The sequence below is a fragment of the Penicillium soppii genome, assembly GCF_028829465.1.
Source record: "Penicillium soppii strain IBT 18220 chromosome Unknown utg000001l, whole genome shotgun sequence".
Classification (NCBI taxonomy): domain Eukaryota; kingdom Fungi; phylum Ascomycota; class Eurotiomycetes; order Eurotiales; family Aspergillaceae; genus Penicillium; species Penicillium soppii.
In genome coordinates, this window is record NW_026643231.1 from 410,677 (window position 1) to 437,519 (window position 26,843).

At 49.6% G+C, this 26,843-nt stretch overlaps 11 protein-coding genes across 11 annotated transcripts; 5 read left to right on the forward strand and 6 right to left on the reverse strand.

Annotated features, from left to right (window-relative positions):
- Window positions 1-358: 358 nt before the first annotated feature.
- N7529_000141 (uncharacterized protein) lies at window positions 359-2,371 on the forward strand (the record flags this gene model as incomplete). The annotated part of the gene is made up of 7 exons (XM_057235672.1): window positions 359-599; window positions 660-699; window positions 755-893; window positions 945-1,296; window positions 1,347-1,813; window positions 1,869-2,147; window positions 2,198-2,371. The coding sequence occupies 7 exons, from the start codon at window positions 359-361 to the stop codon at window positions 2,369-2,371; spliced, it is 1,692 nt and encodes a 563-aa protein (XP_057102475.1).
- A 57-nt stretch (window positions 2,372-2,428) lies between these two features.
- N7529_000142 (uncharacterized protein) lies at window positions 2,429-4,751 on the reverse strand (the record flags this gene model as incomplete). The annotated part of the gene is made up of 5 exons (XM_057235673.1): window positions 2,429-3,281; window positions 3,336-3,494; window positions 3,546-4,150; window positions 4,204-4,630; window positions 4,681-4,751. 5 exons carry the CDS (start codon window positions 4,749-4,751, stop codon window positions 2,429-2,431), a joined length of 2,115 nt encoding a protein of 704 aa, XP_057102476.1.
- Window positions 4,752-5,697: 946 nt separating this feature from the next.
- N7529_000143 (uncharacterized protein) lies at window positions 5,698-5,913 on the reverse strand (the record flags this gene model as incomplete). Its single annotated transcript, XM_057235674.1, has 1 exon — window positions 5,698-5,913. The coding sequence occupies one exon, from the start codon at window positions 5,911-5,913 to the stop codon at window positions 5,698-5,700; it is 216 nt and encodes a 71-aa protein (XP_057102477.1).
- A 1,858-nt stretch (window positions 5,914-7,771) lies between these two features.
- N7529_000144 (uncharacterized protein) lies at window positions 7,772-11,987 on the reverse strand (the record flags this gene model as incomplete). The annotated part of the gene is made up of 5 exons (XM_057235675.1): window positions 7,772-9,983; window positions 10,042-10,126; window positions 10,655-11,025; window positions 11,077-11,809; window positions 11,855-11,987. 5 exons carry the CDS (start codon window positions 11,985-11,987, stop codon window positions 7,772-7,774), a joined length of 3,534 nt encoding a protein of 1,177 aa, XP_057102478.1.
- A 322-nt stretch (window positions 11,988-12,309) lies between these two features.
- Window positions 12,310-13,865, reverse strand: N7529_000145 (acetylornithine transaminase; the record flags this gene model as incomplete). Its single annotated transcript, XM_057235676.1, has 3 exons — window positions 12,310-13,377; window positions 13,437-13,676; window positions 13,734-13,865. The coding sequence occupies 3 exons, from the start codon at window positions 13,863-13,865 to the stop codon at window positions 12,310-12,312; spliced, it is 1,440 nt and encodes a 479-aa protein (XP_057102479.1).
- Window positions 13,866-14,083: 218 nt separating this feature from the next.
- N7529_000146 (succinate dehydrogenase assembly factor 4) lies at window positions 14,084-14,497 on the forward strand (the record flags this gene model as incomplete). The annotated part of the gene is made up of 1 exon (XM_057235677.1): window positions 14,084-14,497. One exon carries the CDS (start codon window positions 14,084-14,086, stop codon window positions 14,495-14,497), a length of 414 nt encoding a protein of 137 aa, XP_057102480.1.
- Window positions 14,498-14,769: 272 nt separating this feature from the next.
- Window positions 14,770-15,916, reverse strand: N7529_000147 (hydroxymethylglutaryl-CoA lyase; the record flags this gene model as incomplete). The annotated part of the gene is made up of 2 exons (XM_057235678.1): window positions 14,770-15,594; window positions 15,662-15,916. The coding sequence occupies 2 exons, from the start codon at window positions 15,914-15,916 to the stop codon at window positions 14,770-14,772; spliced, it is 1,080 nt and encodes a 359-aa protein (XP_057102481.1).
- Window positions 15,917-16,165: 249 nt separating this feature from the next.
- dph1 (2-(3-amino-3-carboxypropyl)histidine synthase) lies at window positions 16,166-17,527 on the forward strand (the record flags this gene model as incomplete). The annotated part of the gene is made up of 2 exons (XM_057235679.1): window positions 16,166-16,325; window positions 16,383-17,527. 2 exons carry the CDS (start codon window positions 16,166-16,168, stop codon window positions 17,525-17,527), a joined length of 1,305 nt encoding a protein of 434 aa, XP_057102482.1.
- A 276-nt stretch (window positions 17,528-17,803) lies between these two features.
- On the reverse strand, window positions 17,804-20,263 carry N7529_000149 (uncharacterized protein; the record flags this gene model as incomplete). Its single annotated transcript, XM_057235680.1, has 1 exon — window positions 17,804-20,263. One exon carries the CDS (start codon window positions 20,261-20,263, stop codon window positions 17,804-17,806), a length of 2,460 nt encoding a protein of 819 aa, XP_057102483.1.
- Window positions 20,264-21,816: 1,553 nt separating this feature from the next.
- On the forward strand, window positions 21,817-22,315 carry N7529_000150 (uncharacterized protein; the record flags this gene model as incomplete). Its single annotated transcript, XM_057235681.1, has 4 exons — window positions 21,817-21,857; window positions 21,911-22,000; window positions 22,070-22,188; window positions 22,272-22,315. 4 exons carry the CDS (start codon window positions 21,817-21,819, stop codon window positions 22,313-22,315), a joined length of 294 nt encoding a protein of 97 aa, XP_057102484.1.
- Window positions 22,316-23,253: 938 nt separating this feature from the next.
- On the forward strand, window positions 23,254-26,589 carry N7529_000151 (uncharacterized protein; the record flags this gene model as incomplete). The annotated part of the gene is made up of 5 exons (XM_057235682.1): window positions 23,254-23,334; window positions 23,384-23,423; window positions 23,477-23,633; window positions 23,698-23,797; window positions 23,848-26,589. 5 exons carry the CDS (start codon window positions 23,254-23,256, stop codon window positions 26,587-26,589), a joined length of 3,120 nt encoding a protein of 1,039 aa, XP_057102485.1.
- Between the last annotated feature and the right edge of the window lie 254 nt (window positions 26,590-26,843).

Consider the following 26,843-nt stretch of genomic DNA (forward strand, 5'->3'; position numbering starts at 1 on the left):
AAGCGATTAATCAAATGTGTGCCTCGGAGACCGATCAACTTCAAATGTTACTTCAAATGTTATCTTAGGATAAGGTGATAAAGAAGATATAGGGAAAAGATCAGATGAATAGAAACAATGAGTCGCTCATTTGTTGTTCTTTTAACTTATCTCTATGAATCATTCTATCAATGCCCAGATGTATACCCCGCTCCGGTTATGTCCAGTGCCGGTGGGAAGTCCACGATCCCACCGGGAGCTTGAACCAGATACTAGATAGACAATTGAGATATGAATTGAGTATAGAAGCATTGAGAGGTATATGTAGGGATGGTAAGGTCTCGATTGTAAGCAATTGAAGCCACCGATTGCCAACAGTATGAACGAACCTCCGATGGAAATTTCGAAACACGATGCAGATCTTAAAAGATGTGACGCAAACGATATTGAGCGAACAGCTACTGCAGGAACTGAAAAAAATGGCAGCATTACCATTCTCTCAGTGGGCGATGATGCTGGATACCATCGTTCCTTGACGAGGCGCCAAATTATGATGATGACCTTTGGAGCGGGTATTGGGACAGGACTTTGGGTAGGTACTGGACAAGCCCTACATTATGGTAAGTAAGAACATCATATTCCCTCCAACCTTAGATGAGATTGTCGCTGACTATGAGCAGCGGGTCCTGCTGGCACGGCCATCACCTATACCATCACTGCGTAAGACATAACATCCCAAGTCGCTTTATACACGGAACTGAATTGCCCTCCAAAGCATGATTGTGTATGCTCAGTATTCATCAATCGGCGAGATGACTACATACAAGCCTATCCATGGTGGATTTATACGACAGTGCGCCGAATACGTCGACCCAGCATTCGGCTTTGCAATTGGTGTCAACTTTTGGTTTGCGGTATGCCATCATCTATCATAAAATGAACTCCTAAACTGACAACTAAACAAGTGGGTAATGATTATTCCAGCAGAGATAACAGCAGCTATATCCGTCCTCAAGTACTGGCCAGAAACCGACGTGATACCACTGGCAGCATACATCACTATGTTCCTTGTTGTCATAGCTTTCGCGAACATGTTCCACGTTCGAGTCTATGGCTATATCGAGTATTATATGTCGTTCGTCAAGTGTCTTGCCGTGGTGTTGATGATTTTCTTCATGTTCATCATGACTTCCGGAGGGATCCCTGCAACAAACGGCCCTATCGAGTTCACATACTGGAAGAATCCCGGAGCCTTTAACAACGGAATCAAAGGCATCGCAAAGGCATTCGTGCAAGCGGCCTTCAGTTTCGGTGGTGGTATGTGATCTCGCGAGAACCTCATGAAACCCTACTGATTGCATTTTTAGGTGAACATATTGCTGTGATCGCCGGTGAGGCCAAAGATCCCCGACAGACTATCAAAAAGACAGTCCGACCAATCTTCTGGAGAATGTTCACATTCTTCGTGGTTAACATCTGGCTGGTTGGAATGTGCGTACCATCCAACGATACAGATCTTGTGAATGCAAGCGGAACTATGGGAAGTCCCTTCGTCATCGCCATTAAGCGAGCAGATGTATACGGTCTCGCTCATGCGATCAACGGTTTTATCTTTCTTAGCGTGATTAGTTGTGGGATCACCAGTGCCTATATCGCCAGTCGAAGTCTCACAGCGCTATCAGATCTGCAGATTATCCATCCATTTTTCGGAAAGAAAGACTCGCAAGGTCGTCCTTGGGTGTCGCTGGTTATTAGTTTGGGGCTCGGTGGTGGGCTTTGCTACCTAAACACCAACAGTGTAGGCACGTTGGTCTACGGTTGGTTTTCCGCGTTGGTAAGGATTTCAAATAGGATGAAGAGTTATTCGCGATGCTAAAACTTCTCTCCAGGTGGCTATCGCGACACTTTTCCAATGGGCCTCAATTTATATCGCTCATCTTCGCTTCCGGCAAGGTCTCCGAGCACAAGGCAAAGATCTTAGCACGCTTCCTTTCAAAGGCCTTCTTACTCCATGGGTCCAATACTTCGGGCTTCTTATCGTACTGTTTGTCTTCGGTTGTGAATTTTACTTGGCTTGTTGGCCTTTCGGAGAGAAGGGCTCGGTGAAGAGCTTCTTTTCTTCATACTTGGCCGCTCCTCTGTTCTTCTTTGATTACTTTGTATATAAGGTGAGACTCCTAGTCCATGATAAGATGGTACACACATCTAACTATCGCAGTGGTATTACAAAACCAAAATTGTCAACCCGATTGACATGGATTTTGGCCCTGCGAGAGCCTTCGATGAGCAGGATCTTGTGAACGCCATTGCTACCGAGAGCTCGGATCAGAAACCAGAGAAAAACGAAGCAAAGACATGGATCAAACGTATTCAGTACATGGTGCTTGGATAAAAGATAGGGAAGCAAAAACTGTAGCTCACGCGCTTGGCCGAATTGAACATTATCAAATTATTTGGACAATAGTGAAAGAATATTAGTATCAAAGTCGAGATCACCATTGGACCATTCAGGATCAAAAAAGCCTGGCATATCATTCAACTGGGGGTTCGTAAAACCGTCTGTTCCAGTCGTGAGGTGTGACAAGGGACTAAAAGACGCGAGCTCCAAATTACCACTCGTAGACCTGTCTTTCTTTATTGACTGGGTCCAGTCCTTAAATTTCGAATAGGCAGAGGTTGGACTCTGTCCATAATCTGGCTGAGGAGCGGCCTCATCAACAGGGGTGGCTAAAAGTTGATTGATAGCTCCTTCGATAGATTCAATGTATGAGATCTCAGATTCAGAGGAACTTCCTCCAACCATTTGACGAATGAGAGCCATTCCACGATGTAAGCCATCTTGAAGTCTCTGTGATTTGCCGGAATTGAGACTTTCTGCTAGAATGACAAGTAAAGCCGCTCGACAAGCACCGAATTCGTTGTAGGAACCGCGACATAGACCGACGTGGTCTGATAGGGATTGAAGAGTATTTAGAATGTCCAAGGCGCTTGCCACGCAATCGTCCACGAGAACTGAACGACGAGATTGGCCAGAATCAAGATCGGCAGTAGATGTGTTGTCACTCCCGGATCCCTTTTTATCGTTGATAAATATGAATGGGCGGCCCATGTAGACATATATCAAGAGATAGCATAGTCTCAAATGTGAGTTTTGCCGAAAGAGTGGGCATTGAGAGCATAGATCACGGCATTCTTCGGTGGCTGGTAAAGTGTCCCACCACCCCTTGATACTAGTTCTGAGACGTAAAAGTCGCTCTGAGTATTCTGAGAAAAGCCTCTTAGGACATCTCTTAAATTGTGCACTTTTCAGTATTAGCTCATTGTCCATCACACCGCTGCCAGCTATAATCACTCACAGTGCTTCGGAAACCTCTCCCAAATAAGAAATCAGAGTATGGAATGCCATCATATTGGCAAATCTTGGAGACTCAAACGTGGGGCAATCTGTTGGCTTATCGGCGTTGATTTCTGATCGTGCGATCGAGATGGGGCGCCCATGCATTATACTGACATACCTAAAACATGTTAGGCGCAGCCGCAGAAAGGGAGAATAGTGAGTAGCTTACTTCTCAACAGTATATGCCGTCCAAAACAAGCGGTTCCTCGTTTCAATAGTCCTTGAATCACACTCTCCTCCGGCATACTTGCGATGCATGCCATTCTGGATTGCCATCTTCATAGCAAGTCCATAGTAGGTGTATGCGAGGCCCCCCGTGGAAACAGGAAGTGAGTATGTCGCAAGAAGCAAGAACACCTGTACGCTTTCATGTGAAGCAACGAGGAGGACATCTGGAATGAGCTTGCATGCCACGTGATAGAAGATCAACCCGACTGAGTCTTCGGAGCACAAGTTGAGTTCGTCAGTGGTGTCTGCATCGGGCTTTGAAGCTTCGTCTTCCATATGTGCGACTTGGGTCCCAATCGCCAGAACAACGAAAACCGAGCATACCCAAGGGAAATCACTAGCTGTGTACGTCGTGGTGGAGCTATAGCAAAGGTCTACCTTCTGCTGGATCCATCTGCGCTCCATATAAAAAGAGTTAATCTCAACATATTTGAAAAACATAGTGATCAGGAAATCGGCGATAGGTCTCGGTGGGAGCTGCTCCATTGAATCGGCGATAATTTGTGGTGATGATTGAAGTTGAGTCGGTCGCCAGTATTCCTTGACCTTATCGCACATTGTCAGAAACATGAAATGAGAAATGAGTTGAGATCACTAACCGGCGCGTCAAGCTGGTTGATTTGGCAGCTCATCTTGCGACGCAACTTTTTGGAGAAATTCCAATGCGAGAATTCCCCCGAGTAATGCGCAACATTATTGGAGACAAAATGAACATCGAAAGACTCGTTGATATCCAAGGCAGCCTCCGGCTGGGTGTTTGTCGTCGGACTTTGCAATTTGTCTGCAATTCGACCAATATTTTCTTCATCCAAAGGCACATTTCCAAGAAAGTGCCGTGCAATTTGTTCCAGGCTCTGTATTCGTTGCTTATCTCTCGAAACGGAGGCGACGGGGGTGGAAGAAGGAGGCGTCATTGCCCTTAGAATCGGTTGACCTTGAAAGTGACATGGCCGGCCTAATCGCTGACATCTCCAGCACGGCTGTCCACCTTCACACTTCTCTTTCTGTTTTCTGCATGTTTCGCACCTGTCGTCTCGTCAGTGTCGGCGAGACGCCGATCAGTGAAATGCACTTACGCCAATGAAGCCCGCCTCCTCTCCCCCCGTTTGCGTTTGGTCCCCTGGACCACTTCTTGTCCTGGTGACATAGCTAATTTCAATGTGCAGACATAAAAGAGAGAACAATCTTGAGTGGAATATGCTTATCTCTCTTATCATGCGCCAATCTAAAATGCGGGGTAGGGTCTCGACCAATCAAGTTACGTGCACCTATTCGGTTCCATGTATATAGTCGGATGCTATTCTGACCTGGCCAATATAAATGTGCGAAACACTCTGTATTTTGTTATCCCTGGTTCTAGCAGTTTGCAGGGATCTAAACATAACTAATAAGCGATGAACACCTAGGTACATAGTGGATACCCTTCTGGAAATTCACCGACATATATAAATCCAAACTTTCTAAGTCGTCTCATTCATTTTCATCAACCAGAAATAGGAGAGCTTTTCGTGTATTACATTTCCCTTCTGATATCCAATCAGCCGTATATATGCTTGCACAATTGCACAGATAATCTAGGCCAGCTTGGAGTTAATCCAATCAAGGTAAGCACCGACCCGAATATCAATTTTAGGGTAGCCCGCCTGGGCACATCCTTTACCGTGGGAGATAACCCCGACCAATGTACCGGTTTTATCCGCCACCGGGCCTCCTTGATCGACCCCACAGGCACAAGCTCCCTTGCCACCGTCGTTAACTCCAACACAGATTTCATCATCTGTAACAGGAAAAATGCCCTTATAATTCGATTGGCAAGGTTGAAGACTTGCAGTTCTCACCCATGTAGTTCGCAGTGTGCTTGTAATGGAATTGGCTCTATCAGAAGTCGGTCCCTAGCCGAAAAGCTGAACTGCGGTGTTCTTCTCAAGCGTGTTGTTGTTTGCTGGCAGTTGTGCTGGCGTAACTGGTGTAGGATTCGGTCAAGGTGACCAATGCAAGATTTTTTTCGAGTGAGGTAGCATTGTAGTCGGGTGGAGATCAATAGAAGACAGAACAATCATGGTTTCACCACTGGCATGCCGAAGTGAATCAAGTCAGACTTTCAGACTTGTCGTTGGTTTACCCTCAACGCAACATGCTGCGGTAAGCACGTGTCTCGGGCTAGTCAAAGTCCCACCGCAAAAGATACTGGTTCTCGACAATCCGACAACAAAAGGACCCTGGTCCTCGGTTGCCTCTGTGCCACCGACGATGGCATTTGCGGACCTGGTGACGGTGAGGAGGAGAGAAGCAAGTGACAGGATATGCATGATGCAAAGGCTCTTCGTTTTCGGGAATTGTAACAAATGGTTATTTGGCTCAGTACTCCACAGATAAGGAAATAGTAAAAGCAGCTGTTGTAGAAAAGTCCAGGGGTATGAAGAGATTCAAATAACTTGCCTAGGTAGAGTAGGGCTTTTGCTTGCGTCGAAATATGTACGATCAAGTTTGCATCTTCCTCGATCTGTCTTGAATCTGGGCGATCATAGTCGATCCATCATAATATTGCATAGCTGATGGTTCTCATCCCCCCTTGCTCCATATCACCTCTCAAATAAATCAACCACTCAGGTTCTGATTCAAGTTGAATCAATAAAAAGTGGGTCTCGAGGTCTTCTCAAATCTTCCACCTAAACACTTTGGAACATCCATGGACCCTGACACGTTCCAAAGGGTTGGAAAGCAACACCAAGATAGTCTTCGCACAAACGGGCCAATTCAACCCTGCAGTGTATAGTTACTCAGTGATTCATTTCATGTGAGAAGTTCTACAAACCTTATCTAAGACAGATCGACGCGACTAGCGATATCATGTTGATCTTTCGATAGACTCACCTTTCCACAGATCATGAGTGGAGTCGGTTTCATCTATATAAACCAAAAGTGGATCATAGCTAATCACTTTGCCGCGCTCGCAGACACTTGACAGGTGAAATTGAACGAAAATGATATAGCTCATTCCTCTTCGGTCTAATAGGGCTGGATTGGTGGATTTATCAGGTGTCTATTTATTCTGTAGAATGACAGGATTTTATTTTGCGGGCATAATTGTGCGAGTCTAGATCTGACTTCAAGGGTCCAATTACCACTACAAAGTCCTAAGATCTATACAACTATATTCTGACACTGACAGTGAATCTCATCAAATTTGTTTAACGTAATGCAGCGTTTGCCTTTGCTCTCTTGGACTACATATCTACATTTATGTATATCTATCTGCTATGCCTCCTCAGCTATAGGTAGAGCCTCTCTTCAGACTAGAAAGGTTTCTCTTGAAGTTCTCCTGTTTAAAGATGAGATTTGTATTATTGGATGAAAGGGAAGCATGATTGTATTAATATGAATTTACTAGCCTTTTCTCTAAGATCATTCCATAGTTGTATGGATCTTAGTGTTTTTTTTATTTCATAATCCATGTATTCAGGTCGAATTAAACTCATTGTTACAGCCCAAATCAATTATGTTTCGATAACGGAGACCCTGTCTGGATTCAAAATTATGAAGCATCATTCCATTTCACTTAGATCCCCCGCTTCATGGGCCCAAGTTTACCCATCAAGATTTATAGACAGCAGCGGCCCAAGCGAACAACACCGAGCCAATTGCGCCGAAATCTTTTATGTTTAAGACTCACTCAGGCATTTGATATGTTCTTCAAATACTTAAGGTTGGCACAAAGCTGATTTGTTTTTCATTGCAAGATATAAGTTGAGATTTCACACGACACAGCCTCATCTGCATGCCCTCGGTGACAGTAGTACCAACACGGTTCTCCGTCTATGTGGGCACGGCTTGAGGCCACCCTCGCTCTGGATAGGTCACAAGACGGAAGTGGATAATGTAGCTGCTTCAATGGAAAAGGGTAATGGCCATGGATCTCTATTGTGTCATCTCGAATATTTCATGGGATATTGGTTCTATATTAGCATAAAATCAGCATCTCAGGATAGTGAGTTTCAATGGAACTTTGGCTCTATATGACTTGATCCTATTACATGACTCCTTCTTTGTCAAGAATTGTGCTGATTTCCATTGAAGACCAATATTTCTAGGATTTGCACATATTGCGTAAATCTCTAAGCATAGCATGGCTCATATATCGTAGATCATCATATCTGTATCACTTCCTCACAGACCGGGAGTCTGAGCTCCTTCCCCGATTCCCATCAACCCACCAGCAAGCCCATTCATCCTCCGATCCAAGATATCCTCTTCACTATCCAAAGAAGCAATACTGCGACCGCGAGGACGAACCGCACCCGGACTTACCGGTGCACTATTCGTCTCATCATCATCAAACGGATCCCCACGGCCCGCTCTCTCCAAGTATTGGAGCTTGGCCATGAAATCATCCTTGGCCTTGCCGTCGTCTCCTAGCGACGTGAAGCCCTTAAACTGCGAGGAAGCAAAGGACGAACGTGATCTTCTTCGGCGCGTGCGGTGTTCGGGCTTCAATGCCCCCTCGCTGCCATTTAAGTTGACCTTGCTCATACTCATTTCCAGAGGCTTGTCATCATCGGCGGATGATTCGCCCGTCAGGGTTCGATGATGATTGCGCCCTGCCATTGGAGAGGTGTCTTCATGATTTGCAGATCCAGACCATTTCAGAGATATATGTGGTGCCTCGTCGCCCACTGAATCAGCCATGAAGTTGTCTGTCTTAATCCCTTGAAACATAGTATCCAGCCACTCGGCGCTGCGGTGGATATATTTCCATGCGTCCGGGAAAAAGCCGGCCATTTGCATGAATCCATGGGACACGCCTGGAATCAGGGAGATCTCAACGTAGTTCTTCTCGTTGAAGGGGCGCGTGGATCTCTCTAATCCTAGGTCCTGGCGCTCACGGAACTGGTGCAGTTTTGCTTGACGAATCCTGCCTGCGAAGATTACTGTATCGTCGACGAGAGGGTCTCGCTCTCCGGTCATGATGTATGTCTTTGGGAAACGGGCGAGTAGGGCATCCGGAGCCAGGACAGGGGATAGGAGAAAATCCGTGTTGAAATCAGGACGATGGTGGGGTCCGATATATAGGATAATCATTGCACGTGTCATCTCGGGTGTGAGAATGCGATCATGGACATATGTGATCATGGACGAGACGGCGAGTCTAGTCTTGATCGGCTGGACATCGTCTTCCGCTTTAGGGGGAGACGTTGAGCCCAGCTCTTTGTTCTTCCTGATTTTCTTTTCCAATGACTTGGCTGCCTCGGTGGCTACATTGGGCTCTTTATTGTTTGCCTTCTCTGGGGGTGATAACGCAGTCAAATCCTCGACTGAGTGACCGGGAGATGTGAAGGGTGTGAGCTTGCGGTATTGATCCTGCTTTCGCTGGAGGACGCTGCGATTGGTTTGTCGAGAACTTTTATCTTGGATTAAAGACATCTGTTCATCGCTCATCCAGCTTTCAACTCTCATGTTCAAGGCGGGATATCCTAGCACAAGACCGTCCGGCGCCGGGAGGACATCCTCGCCACGCCATCCCTGGGACATAGAAGACTGCAAGATCATTAAAGTCATTCCAACAGCTAGGTTTCCACCAGCACTCTCGCCAGTAACCATAATACGAGGTTGAACCTTCCCCTCAAGGCCCATGCAACGTCCATTCGTAGCAACAATACTATGGTAAACATCATAGCATTCATGCAACGCATATGGATAAGCATATTCCGGTGCTTTTCTGTAATCGACGCTGATGATGGGAACCTTGAGTCGACCGGCCCAGGAAAGAAGTTTGTCCTCTGAATTCCTGGGACTCATGGCCACAAATCCGCCGCCAGGAACATCCAAAACAACGAGTGTCTGCCGTCTCAGCTCACTGAGCGGACCGTCAAAGTACAACCACGCATTCACAGGCTCAGTGTAGACAGACTGTGCCGGACGAGGTATTCTGATGGCCCGAGCTGGATAACCCGTCATCCGGGGGCGTAGTAATCTTGCCAAATTCCACAAGTACGGGCTTGTAGCTTTGTTCCAAGACACACGCAGATGCTCCAGCGTGAGAGTAGCCCGGACTCGACGGACTTTCTCATCGGCTTGTTCGGCAGCGATCAAATAGTAGACTGTGAAGACCAGCGACGCGATATCCCGGAGCCATTTTGGTTTTATGTTCATCGCAGTCCAGAATCCAGCATCTAGCCCGGTTGTGATCCATGTCGCTCGAAAGAAGGACCGCGAATACATGTTTGCTAATGGCTCTGGGCATTCGAGACCGACGATCTTGGCGAAGTTTCGGCTGAGGTAGAGCCACAGGAATATGATGACTGTGGTCTGCCATGTTGTCAACTTGCCCGTGAGTCGAGACGAGAGTTTTCGGATGAATGGTGGGCCATGTTTATCTGCTCTGTTCCATGTTCAGCGATCTCCCTTTGTGAGTGTAGTAGGTTGAATTCGCAACGGACTTCAGTAAATAAACCGACCAGAAGGAGACTACTGCAAATACTTGGATCTTGCGGAAGCGGGTCGAAGGTCTCCCCAAGACGTGGTCTGGCTATTCATTAGTTTAGTTCTCGGCAAGTGGAGGGAGTTGCATACCTATCATTTCTCTAAGGTATGAGTCTCGCCGGCTCCTGTAATCTATAGGAACCCAAGATAAGAATGCATGAAGGTTGATTCCATGTCAACGTAGGATTCATTAGGCCCAGCCACATCGCTTAGACCTGAACAGTCAATGAGAAACAAAAGAGTCGTCATTGGTGATCGCCGGATCACATGTGAGAATCGCATGTGATAGTGAGCTAGCTGATCACGAGACTCTCCAACACAACCTTGGGGATATCCACGCATAATTACGTACATATTGATCTTCTACATTCTCCTGTTTATACTTATGCTGGTGATCGTATATGCTTGTATATTCTCATGAAATATACATCTATGTTTTCTGTCGGCAAAAGTCCCGTCCATGTCCAACTTGCCAGTTGCATAACCAGACCTCCCACCCCATACTGAGAAAGCCTGCAATGCAGATGCCGCCCGAGTCACTGACAGTGGTAGCTCCGAGTGAAAACTCACGGTCTTCTTTCGGCACACGATCGGCAATCTCAGCAAAGGTGTTGACATATACCACGCCCCCAAGAAGCCCCTCCCAGAAAACAATGATGAACACAAGCCAGACACTCGGGATGAAGTCAAACATTGCGTGGAGCGTGAGTATCACTAGATTGAGTACCTGCAGAAGCGATGGAAGATACAGATGGTGGATGCGGTAGAATGGGGTCGAGGAGCGGGAGATGAACACGCCGATCTGGTAGATGGCATTGTAGGTGGGGTAGAACGAGCGGAAGTGCTCGAAGGGCGACTCGCGCAGGGGAAATAGCAGTGTTGGAGCAACTCCTTGGTTGATAACGTACTCGGCAATGTAGACGAGTAGCATAGGAACCATGCTAGTGAGCTGTCAGCTCTGGTAGAACGGGTTAACATGGACAATAACTCACAATGGGAAGAAAAGCGTCTTCACGCGGCGTAGATTTGAGAGAGCCTGGTCTTTCCAAGGTGCGTCCTGGGTGACGTGCATGGACTTCTGCACACTGGTGGAACCGTGCGACAATCCCAAAAGTCCCTCGTGTTCATCACGACCACCATCCATCTCATCTTCTTCAATATTCTCTCCGCCTTCAATGACGCGGTATCTATCAGAACCTGATTCAGCAGTTCTCAAAGGCGACTTGGGAAGCACAACGAAGAAGCTCAGCACCATCACAACCGGCAGACAAGCAGAAACCAACAAAGTGATATGGACAGAGAGCCCCAGCGCCGAAGTCGCCAGAGCATAAGCACCAGCTCCAATCAACCCAGCAGCACCAGTCCCACTCCCCCAAGCAGCCAGACTAAACGGCCCATAAAAATGCGTGAGACCCACGAAGCTTAATTCACCACCACCACTAGAAAAGCTAGCAAGAACGATACCCGCGAGCTTGGAGGATATGGATCCCCCATCTGTATAACCCGGGCTCATCGCCACGACCAGCATACCGACCGCGGAGAGGAAGACGAAAATGATAATACGCATCCAATACGGGACCAGGTGGATGAAGTACGGTGCGACGAGCTTCGTCGCGAACGACGGGATCACATCGGCGAGGAGCACGACGCCTTTGGGCACATCTGGGCCGACTAGATCTACTGCTGCGGAGAGGATGATCACATATAGTACATTGTTGATGAGGCCTGTGGCGTGTTAGCAGGGCCTATGAAGGGTCGAAAGCTGCGCACCAAAAAGCCAAAAAGCGACACAGACACGAGGGTCTGCACCGCTAAATGCACCGTTGAAACGGGTGCTGAATCGGGTCCAGAAAGATGGTCGCTCTGGGGAGAGTGCATCCTCGTCGGACGCTGGGTGAGGCATCGGTTGTGTTTGGGATCAAAACTACAGATGGAAATTTGATTAATCGAGGTCCATGGCTTTTAATCTAATTCCAGATCTGAAACAGGGGAGAGTGCAAAACAAAGCAGGAAATACGGGGTCAAGAGTGACGAGTGACGACTCCTTATCTTTTGAGATCCACCGCTTCCGTCTCTACGCGTGTGGCTGACACTTGGCTCCACAGTTCACGCGACATGTTTCCTTTTATCTTTAACGATCTAACTTCTATATAAACCCGAAAAAAGACAAACATGCTGACAAATTCACAAAAGGTATATCAAAAGTCGTAATAATATGAAATCACTCATGACTTAGCCACAACTGAATCAATAGCCTGCTCTAGAATACGTAGACCGGTTTGAATCTGGTCATCGGTAATAGTCAATGCAGGGACGAAACGAATACAGCCATCACCAGCAGTGATGATGAGCATGCCACGCTCACGGGCGGCGGTGATAATATCACCGGCCTTGGCAGTGTACTCCGGTGCGAGCTGAAGACCCAAGATCAGACCGCGACCACGGATCTCAGACAGAACATGGGGAAACTTCTTCTGCAGGGCCTCGAATCCAGAAACGAAAATGGCAGACTTATCCTTGACGGACTGCTGGAGTTCCGGCTCAGCGAGACGCTCGACAATGTGGTGAGCCACACGGCAAGCGAGCGGGTTACCGCCGAAGGTGGTACCGTGGTCGCCAGTCTTAATGTGTTGACCGACAGACTTTTCAGAGACAATAGTGGCACCGATGGGGATACCGTTACCCAGAGCCTTGGCGGTGGTCAAGATATCGGGGTGAGCAGCCTCGCCGGACGCTGGTGCGAGCGAGGGGTGGGCGTGGGCCCAGAAGGTGCCGGTACGGGAGAGACCGCACTGGATCTCGTCGAAAATCAGAACGGCGCCGGTCTCGTCACATCGCTTGCGGAGAGCAGCAAGGAATTCAGGAGTGGCGATGTTGACACCTCCCTCGCCCTGGATGGGCTCGACAATGACACCACATGTCTTATCTGTGATGAGGGTCTGAAGCTGCTCAATCTGATTGTAGTCTCCGTACTTGAATCCGGGAATCATGGGCGAGAAGGGAGTTTGGTACTTGGGATTGGGAGTGGCCGAGAGGGCGCCCATGGTGCGGCCGTGAAAGGAGTTGTTGAAGGAGACGAACTCGTGCTTCTCACCCGAAGGGTTCAGGGTGCGGCCAACCTTGCGAGCGAACTTGATGGCGGCCTCGTTGGCCTCGGTCCCGGAGTTGCAGACGAAAACCTGCGAGGCATCGCGCATAGCACCGGACTTCTTGGTCAACTCAATCAAGAGCTTGCTCAGGGCGCCGGTCCAAGGGTTGTGGTATAGGTTAGAGGCGTGGAGAAGGGTTTCAGCCTGTACATCGGATATCCAAATTAGCAAGTGTTCACATAATATATACAAGGGCAGCGCACCTGCTCCGCAATGATCTTTGCGATCTCTGGATCACAGTGACCAAGAGAGTTAACCGCAATTCCAGCAGTCAAGTCCAGGTAACGACGGTTCTCCATGTCCCACAGATAGCAGCCTTGTCCCTTCATCATCATGGGAGCAGGGCGAACATAGGTCGAAACCATGAATGGAGCCCGCTCATTGATAAAGGAACTTGTGAGAGAGTCGGGCGAAGGGTCAGGGTTAGGCAAAGTTGCCTCCTTCTATGCAATTGTTAGCTTGTGGCTCGGATTGGTACTAGCCATATTCACCACACATACCTTGGCCTGATCCTTCACATTTTGAGGGGCATTGGAAGTAGATGCCAATCGGCGCTGCACCGGTGAGTCAAATGCAGGGACAAATTTTGATGCACGGGGGAGACGGCGCGCGGCCAGACGAATAGCAGACATGACGGAATTGGAGGGGTATAAACGAATTGCTAATTCAGCACACGAAAAAAAAAAATTAACAGAATACCGTCTGATCGGATCAGCGAGATACCGGGGAGAAATAAAAAAGGCGATATCGGGCCCGGCGAATCTTAGTCACAGTGGAGTCGAACGGTTCCCCGTGTAACGCGTGCGACTCACTCTTCGATTGACTCACTGCATCAATCCCCTCATACAAAATGACATTCTCTCTCATTCGCCGATCAATTCTCTCGGCTACTGCATCCCGCAGCGCCATCCGGCCATTTTCCACAGGGCGCGCCTTGCGCCAGAGCGATGACAAGCCCATGCCATTCTCCGATTCCCCGGCTCCTCCTCGCCTCCCGAAGGAAGAACAGGAGATCTTCGAGCAGCTCCAGAAGCGTTCAACCGGTGCATTCAGCACACCCCAAGTCAACCAGTCCCCGCAGGCAGAAATCCAAGCCGATGGCAGTGGTGGCGAGCTCCACCCCGATGCGCCGAAGGGACTGAAGCCCGAGTTTGAGGGCGAGAAGAACCCGAAGACTGGTGAAGTTGGTGGACCGAAAAATGAGCCTCTGCGCTGGGGCTCCAGGGGTGATTGGAGTTACGGAGGTCGTGTCACAGATTTCTAAGTAACAACGGGTTGTACAAAAAAAGTTGCATACGTTGGCGTTCGTGTTGTTTGTGCCATTTGTGTCTCTTGGAAGAATCGAGAATTCTACAAATCGAAGTGGATGTATTGTGTATTGTTTTGTTTGACAGTGACGCCAGCAGTGTACATAGCATAATGGCTCGAGCTGACAATTCAAACATTCATTGAGGTTCACAGTGGATCTAGCATATGCGTGGAACCTACTAACACAAGCATACAATGGCTCACGGCAATGACCTATGGAAACATTGATCAAAGCTTTGCTTTTTCCTCCAACAATCGAGCAAGTGTTGCCTTTCCAGCCCGGCTTTCGTTAGCTCGACCCAACTCCTTGCTAATCCACGACCCAATCTTTGACATCTCTTCCAAGCTGATTCCAGTGTGCATTCCCAAGCTGTGAATCGTGTGCACAAGGTCCTCGGTCGCCACATTTCCCGTTGCACCCTTGGAGTATGGGCAACCACCAAGTCCACCCACGCTGCTATCGAAGATGCGAACACCATGCTCCAATCCAACGATCGTGTTCACCAATGCTTGTCCATATGTATCGTGGAAATGCAATGCCAAGTCTGTGTTGGCAATACCAGCAGCTTTGAGGGCCTGCAGGAGTTCCATGGTGCGGGGAGCGGTGCCCATACCCGTGGTGTCCGCCACCGAGACTTCATCTGCTCCCATTTCCAGCAGGGTGGCGGTGATGTCGGCAACCTTGACGGGGTTCACATCAGGGCCCTCGTAGGGACAGCCAAGTGCAACAGAGACATATCCGCGCACGCGAATGTTCTTGGTCTTTGCTAATGCGACAATTGGCTTAATGCGCTCCAGTGATTCATCAATAGTACAGTTGGTGTTGGCCTTTGAGAAAGCTTCTGTCGCAGCCGCAAATAGAGAAACCTCTGTCGTTGTCGCTGCCTTTGATGTCTCCCCCGTCGCGTCCGCAGGTACGCCCGTCTCCTCCATGATCTTGACCAGGCCCTCCAGCCCTCTGATGTTAGGGACTAAGTAGTTGTATGCAATTGTAGACTGTGCAGGCGGAGGTCTCGTGAGAAGATGCTCACAGATCTCAGCTGTACTTGCCATCTATTACCACAACCAAATAGTCAGCCTTGGCTGCTCCCTAGACGGTGTTGCATGATCGGCGACTTACCTGTGGTACCCATTTTTCGGGAACAAAAGAGCCGGCTTCGATGGTAGTGACACCTGTCTTAGCCAGACGACTGATCAATTCGAGCTTTGTTTCTTTTGAAATGGCCTTCTTCTCGTTTTGCAGTCCATCTCTGGGGCCGACCTCCACGATGCGGACATGGTCCGAGGTTAACCGTGACTCGGTCGCAAAGCGGCGTGCAGCAAATGGTGTACGCAGGGCGGAGAAAAGACGTAAATTGGGGCGAGCCGCCATCATTTTGTGAGAATGGCCAAGTTATACCTAAGTATAGCCAAAGAATAAAGAATCTCAATGGTGAACAGCTAACAGGAAGGAAAGAGCTTGGGGAATGGAAGAGTAGGAAGCCGAGATGCGGAGAGCGCTTTGCCTCTTTGGGACTAGTGATCACCCCACCTATTGACTCAGCAGAAAAAAAGAGCCCGAAGTGGGATGAGCGGAATAGTTCAACTTTTGATTTTTGATATATCTGACATCAAATTGGACATCATGGAGTCACAGCCCGTACCATCAACTGAAGATGGCTCACAAGCCGCTAGCCAAATGCGGCAGCCAAAGAAGAGATTCGTTGGACGACGAACAGCAGAAGCCCAAGCCCAGAAGGAATCGACTGGACAGAAAGATGTTGAGTCTACAGCGGTCCAAACAGGTAGATGCTGCTCATTTTCTTGGTCTAAGTGTCTGTACTAACCTTGAAATTTTGTAGCCGCACCCCGACGCACCCCTCGTACTCTCAACCAAGTGCCACCAGAGATTCTGAACGACCCCGAGATCAAAGAAGCAATCGAACTCCTCCCCAGCAACTACTCTTTCGAGATCCCCAAGACAATCCACCGAATCCGCACGTCAGGCGCTAAGCGTGTAGCCCTCCAATTCCCCGAAGGCCTCCTGATCTTCGCGACCACCATCTCCGACATCCTCACGCAATTCTGCACAGGCATCGAAACCCTAATCATGGGCGACGTCACCTACGGCGCCTGCTGCATCGACGACTACACAGCACGAGCCCTAGGCTGCGACCTTCTCGTACACTACGCACACAGCTGCTTAATCCCAGTCGACGTAACGAAGATCAAAACGCTCTACATCTTCGTCGACATCAGCATCGACACAACCCACCTATTAGCAACCCTAGAGCGCAACTTCAAAGCAGGCCAATCGATCGCAACAGTCGGCACGATCCAATTCAACGCCACCCTGCATGGCCTCAAGCCGGTGCTCGAACGCGCCGGCTTCAAAGTCATAATCCCGCAAATAACCCCGCTCTCCAAAGGCGAGATCCTAGGCTGCACGTCGCCGCAGCTCTCGGACACGGAGATCGACGCCATCCTCTACCTCGGCGACGGCCGCTTCCACCTTGAATCAGCCATGATCCACAACCCCTCCATCCCAGCCTACCGCTACGATCCGTACTCGCGGACTCTGACGCGCGAAAGCTACGAGCACGAGGAAATGCACACCATCCGGCGAGACGCAATCGCCACCGCCAAATCAGCCCGCAAGTGGGGTATCATCCTCGGATCGTTGGGTCGACAGGGTAATCCGCACACGATGGCGATGATCGACAAGCATCTCCGCGAGCGCGGCATCCCCGTCGTTAATCTCCTCCTGAGCGAGATTTTCCCGGGCAAGCTTGCGTCGATGGCGGATGTCGAGTGCTGGGTGCAGATTGCGTGTCCGCGACTGAGTATTGATTGGGGGTATGCGTTCCCGCGGCCTTTGCTGACGCCGTACGAGGCGCTTGTTGCGCTGGGCGTGAAGGAGAATTGGGATACGGCGAATAATGGTGTTTATCCGATGGATTTCTATGCGAAGGACGGGCTTGGTCGGACGAGGCCGCAGATTGCGTAGGTTGATACGTTCGGCTCCTAGAAAGTATATACCCCATCGATAGACTCAGGGCAGCAGGACTGGCTCTGGAGAAGAAGGCATGACAATGATATACATGGCATTTCTACACATTTTGGCTAGTAGACATCAGGCATCAAGAAACGGAGTATTAATAACAGCCGGGCTATCGAAGGCCCGGCGAAAGATATCATGGCATTTCATTCCCCAAAAATCAGACAACCGATCCTAATCAAATACAGAGTTTCATAATACAATATTGGAGGGCGGGGGTTTGCTTCATCCTTTCACGTCATCGGTACTGTCCGTGTTGAAATCACTGGCACTGCCACGCCGCAAGGAGAGAACATTCTTATTAGCCAGCTCATCGGCGGTGCGCTCAGCAGCGCGCCACCGAGTAACGGCCTGTTGAACATCCTCAAACATCTCTAGAGAGTCCTGGATGATACCGCCTTCGTCGCCATCGCCGACTTGAGTGCTCTCACGGGAGTCGCGGTCACTAGACATGGGAAAAGCGGGACCAAAGCCGCGCTGGGGGATGGGGTTGAACATGATAGCGTTGGCAAACATGCGAATCAATTCCTTCTCCAATTGTGCTGAGTTCACCACGCCTTTAGGGGGAACAAAATCCTCGGTTTTTGGCAGCATTAGCACGCCGTGTTTAGACGACGAGCCGCCCGGAGCGGGAGATTCTCCATCTCCTGGGGTGCTTAAAGACTCCCCTGCAGTAGCAACTGCTTTGCTTCCCTGGTGGATGGCAGACTTGATAGTCTTCAAGTCCTGTGGACGGTAGATGAGGTCGTGGTAGCCCGGAGCATCGCGTTCTCCAATTGGTTTACCGAAGATGGAGGCAAGCTTGTGGGTTGCAACATCATTCATAATCGGAGCTGCAGTACGGTGGAAGTTTCGCGTGGCCATGACATATTGAGTCGTGTCGAATTTGGGGATGTCAGCGGGGTGTGGCTCTAGCTCCAGAGCTTCACTAGCACCGCGCTTTCGTTTCGACCGTGCTTTAGGAGTTTCATCGTCAGCGACAGCAGTTCCACCCCTCCGACGGCCCGATGCTCGCTGTGTATCATCCGAGGGCGCAGCTGAACCATCCCGCGAAGCCAGGGATCGCCCTCGGCTCGGGGAAGAAGCCGAACTTGCGGCCCGCGTCCTCCGCGTGGATCCTGGCTTCTCGGTTTTAACAATAGGTGTGGCTTTGCTGTCGGGTTGGCCACGTCGTGACTTCTTGTCTTCTGAGTATTTTCTCGGTGGAGGTGACATGTCCATCGCGTCAATGGGTGATTGACCTCTTTCACTGATAGGGCTGACATCTTCCGGACGTGGCCGTGGAGGTGATGTTGGGGAGTGCGGGATGCTCAGGCGAGGAGTCCTCTTCCATGGCGTCGAGGAACCTTGAGTGTCAATGGACAAGCGTGGGTGAGAGGCGCGTGATTCGGAGAAGGAGGGGAATGTCGAACTTGGGGTCTGAGACAAGCGCGGTCGGCCAATAGGAACCGGGGTGTGCACTGCGGAAGGAACGGCACTGGGTGTATTTGGGCCGAGGGGTGGAAAAGAAGCCTGGACTTGGGCTCCTGGCAAAGGTGTGCTGGTAGATAGAGGAAGAATAGGTCGCTTGGCGGTGGCCTGTGCTGTTTGGGGTGTGGCCGTCCCTGGAGATATGTTGGGGTATGGCGAATGGGGAGCAGGATCTAGCTGCCACTGTTGGAAGGTCGGCTGAGCGGGGGTTCTTTGAGAGGCCGGTAGTACAGGGCCTGTCTTCGCTGCAACACTTGACGGGGGTGGTATGGGATGAGCCCGGGGTGCAATCTGTGAGGGATGTGATGGCGCAGTTCGCGCTGCGGCAGGTGTCGTAGGGGGTATTTTCTGAGCTGAGGGTGCGAGAGGTTGGATGGCCGCTTTCGCTGGAAGTGGGGGATGTGCCGGCTGCGGTTGAGCTCCTTGCCCGTGCGTGCCTTGAGGTTGAGGTGGTGGTGTTGGTGCTTGAGAAACAATAGGAGATGGGGCCACTGATGGAGATGGTTTGACCTTCGGCATATCTTGTGGTGGAGGGGGTACGTTTACTTCGATGCGCTGTAGCCGTTGCTCGGATTTTGGCTTCTCCTGGGCCACAGGAACAGTTGCCTCTAGCGGCTTGCCAGTAAGCTCTGGTACGTTTTGGCGCGGGGTCTCTTTCTTCACATCAATGCCCGTTGGTTCGGTCGGCACTGGTTTTGCGGCCTTCGGGGCTTTCGAAGGCGTAGCTTCGGCTACACCAGGTCTGTCCTTCTCATCCTCCTCCTGTAGCCGTTCTAGTTCCGCCCTGATTTCCGAGTATTTCTTCTCATCTTCTCTGATTTCCTTTGTTACCAGCTCTTTGTATTTGGCGTAGAGATGCGCCACAACGTCCGGGATGAGCGTGGCATGAGCTAATCCATCAGCCAATTCTGTTGGTCGTGGGCTGGAGATTTTGCGCTTCTTCGGATTGGGTGGGCTGGATATGGCAGTCGGGCGAGTATCGGCCAAAGTCGCACTGTCCACACTGAAGCCATCGCGCATCAACGTCGCATACAGATCTTCCAGGGCCTCTGGGGTGAGCCGATCGGCATCGAACTCTACATTGTCGCGTACAAGCTGGTTGTTGCGCAGGAGCGTGGAAATCGACCCAAAGCTTGTCGGTCGGGAATCCAAAGTCGCCAGAGACTGGAAGAAGAGAAGGGACTCAAACGAAGTGTATGCCGACAGAGGAGGCATCCCCCATTGCCCGTCCGGTCGGCCACTGGGGGAGAGGGTTTTGGGGATTGGGGCCACGGTGGTCGGCAATGAAGGTCACGGGTGTTCTTGCGTAGGCGAGCCTGTACTGACGAGGTCCACGGAGTAGCTAGAAATGTACGCGACAGGCTAGAGACGCAATACGCATTGCCCAGAAAATTCGGAAAGGAAAAAAAATGAACGGACGGCGACTACCACGGGCCACTCTGAGGAAGACGCGTCAGGGTCGACAAAAAGGTCAAAGAGATGGATACGATCAATTAAAACGATGAAATTGATGAGGTTCTTGGAATGGGGTCACCTTTGAAGGGGTGTTCATGATGTCCTGTTCGTACAGTACTGTATGGATCATGTGACTCCACTCCAGTTGCCAGGGAGGAATCTGCCAGAATGTACAAGTTTACATACTATAGATGTCTATATATGTCTATAGGAAGTGGTGTAGAAAGTAACATTTCTTTTTATACAGAGTAAGCTAGGTCTTTTTTCAATCACCTAAGTAGGTTAATTCCTTGTTGCCCTATTACATATCATTTGCAATTTCCTAGCCATGAAATTGAGGATTTATAGAGTACGATAGTAACATTTCCAGATATTTGCCTTTATATGCCTAAGTACATCCATTGATAAAAAGTTCAATGATCTATATCACCTGGTTACAATATTTTACAAATGCAGAATTGTTGGCTGCATGTTCGAGTATCAAAATTACATTTTAGCCCCTAAACTCCTCAAGTGACCCTAAGTGACCAAGTTCTCCATAGTAAATAACGAGAATCGCCCTATAAAACAATCTTTTTTGAACGAACCCCACGCTGTCAGGGGTGATTTGTCTTCCACTCGGAAGGTTCCTAGATTATGTAGGTCATAGTGAATATGCCAGTACACTACATATGTGTATGTATGTAGTTAAATGACGCCCCCTTTTTCTTGATATGTCAAATGTAGAATGTATCAATGTAATCGATGTAAACAAATGTAACTATATGTATGTAAAAGTAAGTAAATGTAATGAAATTTTAGCCCCTGAATCCCTAAACCCCCTTTTTCCATGGCCAAAGACGATAAATGGCCGTAGGTGTATGGGGTATTACGCTGTAATGATCTCCTTGCTCCCGATAGTGTGGGTTTAGCATTAAGATGATCAGCTCTTTCAATTTCTCAATTTCTCAACTTCTCTTTCCTTTCTTTCCCCTCTCTGGTTTCACTTTGAACCTCCCCAGACACTTTCAGATCCTTTTACCTCAACTTACGCCTTCCTTGCGATACTCTATACGGTACATAATTCCCCCTTCCCAATCGTGTGAAGTATAAGAACCTAACCTTTTGCCGCAAAACAGTCAGATTCCTGAACTCTGTAACTCTGTAATCCTCAGAGTACTCAGCGTTCTCAGAGTCCTCACTTTACACATCTTGCTATACACCCCGCTCGATCGAGGTTGCCCAGGTGCACATAAGCCCTCGGTCACCATCCCCCCACCTTACACTTGGGGTTCCAAACGTGGCCCACGCTTTGATTGAAAACATATTTGAAAATGTCCGACCAAGAATGGAAGCCCAAAATGCGTCCTCAATCGTTCGTTTACTTCGATACCTATTGTGGTTCTGATATTAACAAGGACATATTAGGACGATGGCGCAAGCATTCTCATCCGCCCTGGACAGCGCATTCATGCTTGACTCCGACATCGCGAACTTGTCGCAAACCGTCGATCAGAAGTGAGTGGAAGTCCGCGACTCGGTCGCGTACTGTAGCATTGTATCGCGCATTGCGCTAACAGATACAAGGAAACAACAGATGATGATCCAGAATCGAGAACTAGAGGAGCTTCAAAATCGCATCCGCGAGGCAGAACAACGCCTTCAATCCCAGAAGGCTAGCATTCAAGGCAGTTCGGGACCACAGGGTGAGCGCTTTTGATGGGTTGACCCTGTTCCGGCCATTTTTATATAGCCGGCCTGTTTGCTCTAGGGTCTGACTGTGTGACAGCTTCCCAAGGACCCACCGAGCCTGAGCAGCGGGCCAACAACTGAGAATCACCATGTCTTGGCAGTGTTCTGACCTTGGAAAGACTGAAACGGTTTTGAATCGAAGTCGATCTAAATGGGACTCGCGTCGCGTCTGATAGACGCGCCACTTCAAGGACCAGGGAAGATTTTGCTTTTATTCTTTTTTTTCTGGCACTTTTCTTCGAGAACCCTACATACGTATTTATGTATGGTCGGGGATTTGTTCCTAATGGCTTTCGTTTGCACTGCTACGGCGTACAACTGCGATTTCCCCGAGTCTTTTTTTTTCTTTTTTTCTCTTCAATTGACACTACGCTGTTATATCAGTTTAAATCGGACTGGTGGAATTATTCTTGGAATTATTTTCACAAGAGAATTTAGTTATTAAAGACTGTAGAAGCTCTGGAAGCTGTAGAGAGCTCTCATCTTGATTATCCTCTAAATGTCTATTCCAAAAAAAAATCAAAAAAGCCGGTATCTCTCAGAAAATACTTGGTTCTATAATATAAGAACTCCATCTATTATTACACACATGTAATATATGCTTATAGTCCCGAATGAGTTGTCCCTGCACAGCTGGCCCGGGCCTTAACGATAGCGCAAGTCTCGAACCAATCGACCAATATCGCCCAACCAATCAGAGTGTCTCATTCAGAAATCCACTCTCACCTCTGTCGTCATTATGCTGAGAAGCCTTGATTACAGCGCAAGTAGCGCAAAGTAGTGCAAAGTGTGCAAATCGACCTTTGCACGGGCTCCAATCTGTGGAGCTAATGCTGGAGAGGTTGCGGAGTACCTGGTAGACCCCTCCAAGGACTTATCTTTCCTCTTTTCCCGGATTTTTCTCTCAACTTTTCTCATAGCTGCTTATAACACCTTTCTTTCCTCTGCGTCTATTATTAGGCTGCTTTTCTTCTGCAATTGTCGTTTTACCTTGATAGTGACCGTTGAGGGCCCACATCATGTTGATCGACGGAAAAGAAGTTCTAACGGCCGAAGAGAAGCGCCTGAAGGAAGACCGTGAGAAGACCAAATACTGGAAGGTGAGAGTAACAAATTTTCACTACTTGAGTCAAATATTAATTCAAATAGCGCTGGGGACCCTATGTTGCTGAGAGACAATGGGCTACTGGTAAGTGGCTTGAACAGTCTCACTGACGAATACGAGGCTAATTAACTTTTTAGTTCGAGAGGACTACAGCGCGGATGGTGATGCCTGGAGCTATCTGACTTACGATGATGCTCGGTCGCGAACCTATCGTTGGGGTGAAGATGGTATTGCCGGTGTCTCCGATACACATGGTTTGCAGAATATTGCTTTCGCTTTTTGGAACGGTGAGGAGTAAGTTACTCTTCTTTTTTGCTCGCCCCAGTAACTCTTTTCCTTGTGACTAACAGTAATCTAGCGACTTCCTGAAGGAGCGTCTGTTCGGTCTGTCCAACCCGCAGGGTAACCATGGTGAGAGTATCAAGGAGGCACATTTCCATGTGGATAATACTCCTACGGTACGTCTCACATGCAATCCTGCTTTCGTCCTAAGCTTACCTGAATATAGCATTCTTACATGAAATTCCTCTACAAATACCCTCAGAGGAAGTTCCCATATCAAGACCTCGTCGATGAGAATGCCAAGCGTACTCGTCTGGAGAAAGAGTACCAGATCCTTGATACTGGTATCTTCGATGAAAACCGCTATTGGGATATCTACATCGAGACTGCCAAGGAAGCTGACGATGAGGAAGAACTACTCTTCCGTGTCATTGCGTACAACCGGGGCCCAGAGCCTGCCCATCTACACATCGTCCCACATGTCTGGTTCCGGAACACATGGGCCTGGGGCGACGAGAAGAACAAGGAAAAGCCTTCTATTAAGAAGGATGGTTCCCTAGTCGCAAAGTCAGAGCATAATAAGATCGGCGAGCGCTATATTCATTTTGCGCCGTCTCCTCCCGTCGGTTCGAGTGAGGATGATGTCCAGCCCGAGCTGATGTTCACCGAGAACGAGAGTAACAACAAGTTGCTGTGGGACACTGAAAACAGCACTCCTTACGTGAAGGATGCCTTCCACCGCCACATCGTCGAGGAAGAAAAGGGTGCCATCAACCCAGACAACGAGGGCACCAAGTTTGCTGCGTGGTACGCGTTCAACAACGGCGAGGGAGTCCCACCCGGCGAGTGCGCTGTCGTCCGTTTCCGAGTCTCCCGCAAGAAGGAAGACTTCGTCGATGAAGAAGTCCTAGATGATGTGATTGAACAGCGCCGTGCCGAGGCCGACGACTTCTACTACCACCTCAACCCCCTCCCCATGAGCGAGGATCTCCGCAACATCCAGCGTCAGGCCTTCTCCGGAATGATGTGGTGCAAGCAGTACTACAACTTCGTCTGGGACCAATGGGCGAATGGCGACCCCGCTGAAATCCCTCCCCCAGAGGGCCGAAAGGGCATTCGCAATGAGCAGTGGCGTCACTTGTACATTGACGACATCTTGTCCATGCCCGATTCATGGGAATATCCTTTCTTCGCCGCATGGGACACTGCATTCCACTGTATCCCGCTGGCGATGATGGATCCCGACTTCGCGAAGAAGCAACTCGACCTGCTCACTCGTGAGTGGTACATGCATCCCAACGGCCAGTTGCCGGCGTATGAGTGGAACTTCGGCGACGTGAACCCTCCCGTGCACGCGTGGGCTGTGTTCCGCACGTTCAAGATCGAGCGTAAGATGTACGGACGACAGGATCTAGACTTCCTCGAGCGTGTCTTCCAGAAGCTGTTGCTTAACTTTACCTGGTGGGTGAACCGCAAGGACTCTGGCGGCAAGAATGTCTTCGAGGGTGGCTTTTTGGGACTTGATAATATCGGTCTGTTCAACCGCTCCGAGCCATTGCCCACCGGCGGTGTCCTCGAGCAAGCTGACAGCACTGGTTGGATGGCCTTCTACTGTCTGACTATGCTGAACATTGCTCTGGAGTTGGCCAAGCACCGTCGCATTTATGAAGACATTGCATCCAAGTTCTTCGAGCACTTCTTGCTCATCAGCGATGCCATGACCTTCCGTAACGGAGATGACACTGTGCAGTCACTCTGGAACGAGGAGGACAGCTTCTACTACGATGCCATCTCCTACGGTGGCCCGTGGACCCAGCAACTGCCCATCAGGTCCCTTGTCGGCCTGATCCCACTCTACGCAGTCCTCACTCTGGAGCCAGAGCTGATCAAGAAGTTCCCCTCGTTCAAGCGCCGAGTGGACTGGTTCATCGAGAACCGCTCCGATGTCGCAGAACGCAACATCGCCAGCATGAAGCACCGCGGCAAAGATGACCGACTCCTCCTCGCCCTGGTCAGCAAAGACCGCCTAATCAAGATCCTCGAGCGCATGCTCGACGAAACCGAATTCCTCTCTAAGCACGGCATCCGCTCTATGTCCAAGTATCACGAAGAAAACCCCTACTCCATGGACGTCAACGGTCAGACCTTCAAAGTCGGCTACGTCCCAGGAGACTCGGACTCCGCCCTCTTCGGCGGCAACAGCAACTGGCGCGGCCCGATTTGGCTCTGCGTCAACTTCCTCCTCGTCGAGTCCCTCCTGCGCTTCTACATGTTCTACGGCGACTCCCTGCAAGTCGAGTGTCCAAAGGGCTCAGGTGACTTCATGCATCTCGGCCACGTCGCAGAAGAGCTCCAGCACAGAATGCAGCATCTGTTCGCGCGGGACGACGAAGGCCGACGCGCCGTCAACGCAGGCTCCGACCTCCTCGACTTCGACGAGCACTGGAAAGACAACCTTTGGTTCCACGAGTTCTTCGATGGCGACACAGGCCGCGGACTCGGCACATCGCATCAGTGCGGATGGACCGGGCTGATCGCCAAGATCATCCACGACACAGGCATCAATTGCCGGCTACCACAGACTCCGCGGTCTCCATTCGCTGCGGCATCGCACTACTTCGACGACATCTTTTCGCGGTCTGGTCGGCCGCGCGGATCTGGTCGTCCGTCGCCTCGCCGGTCGTCGACTACCCGCTCCATCGGTAATCGGAGTGACTTCTACTCTGGCGAGGCTACGCCTGCTGCGTCGACGGTTATGGACGATGAGGAGGATAGCCGTGGGCCTAGTCGGGCTATTAGTCGGCGGGGTAGTACTCTTGATCCTCAGGATGAGGATCATGTTAACCACTACGTTGAAAGCCAGCTGCAGCGTGTGCGTAGCTCTGCTTCGATTGCGAACTATGAGGATGAGTTTGAGACGAAGGCTGAGAAGGAGAATGGGGAGAACGGAGAGAATGAACCCTCTTGATCTGGATAGATCTGTTCATCGTCTATATCTATATCTCTATCTCTGACCGATTACTTGGATTGCTTGGATTCGCTCCCCATTCCTACTGGTGATGTTCCCTTTTGATTTCTATTGGACACAATAATTACGACCTCACTGCTTGGTCCATGTTTCTTTCACTATTTCCTATCTGATACATGTTGCATTTCCTCCCTACGACTCATTTACATTTTCGGAGTACTTGTCTAGATTTCTAGTGCTAGAGCATTTGATAG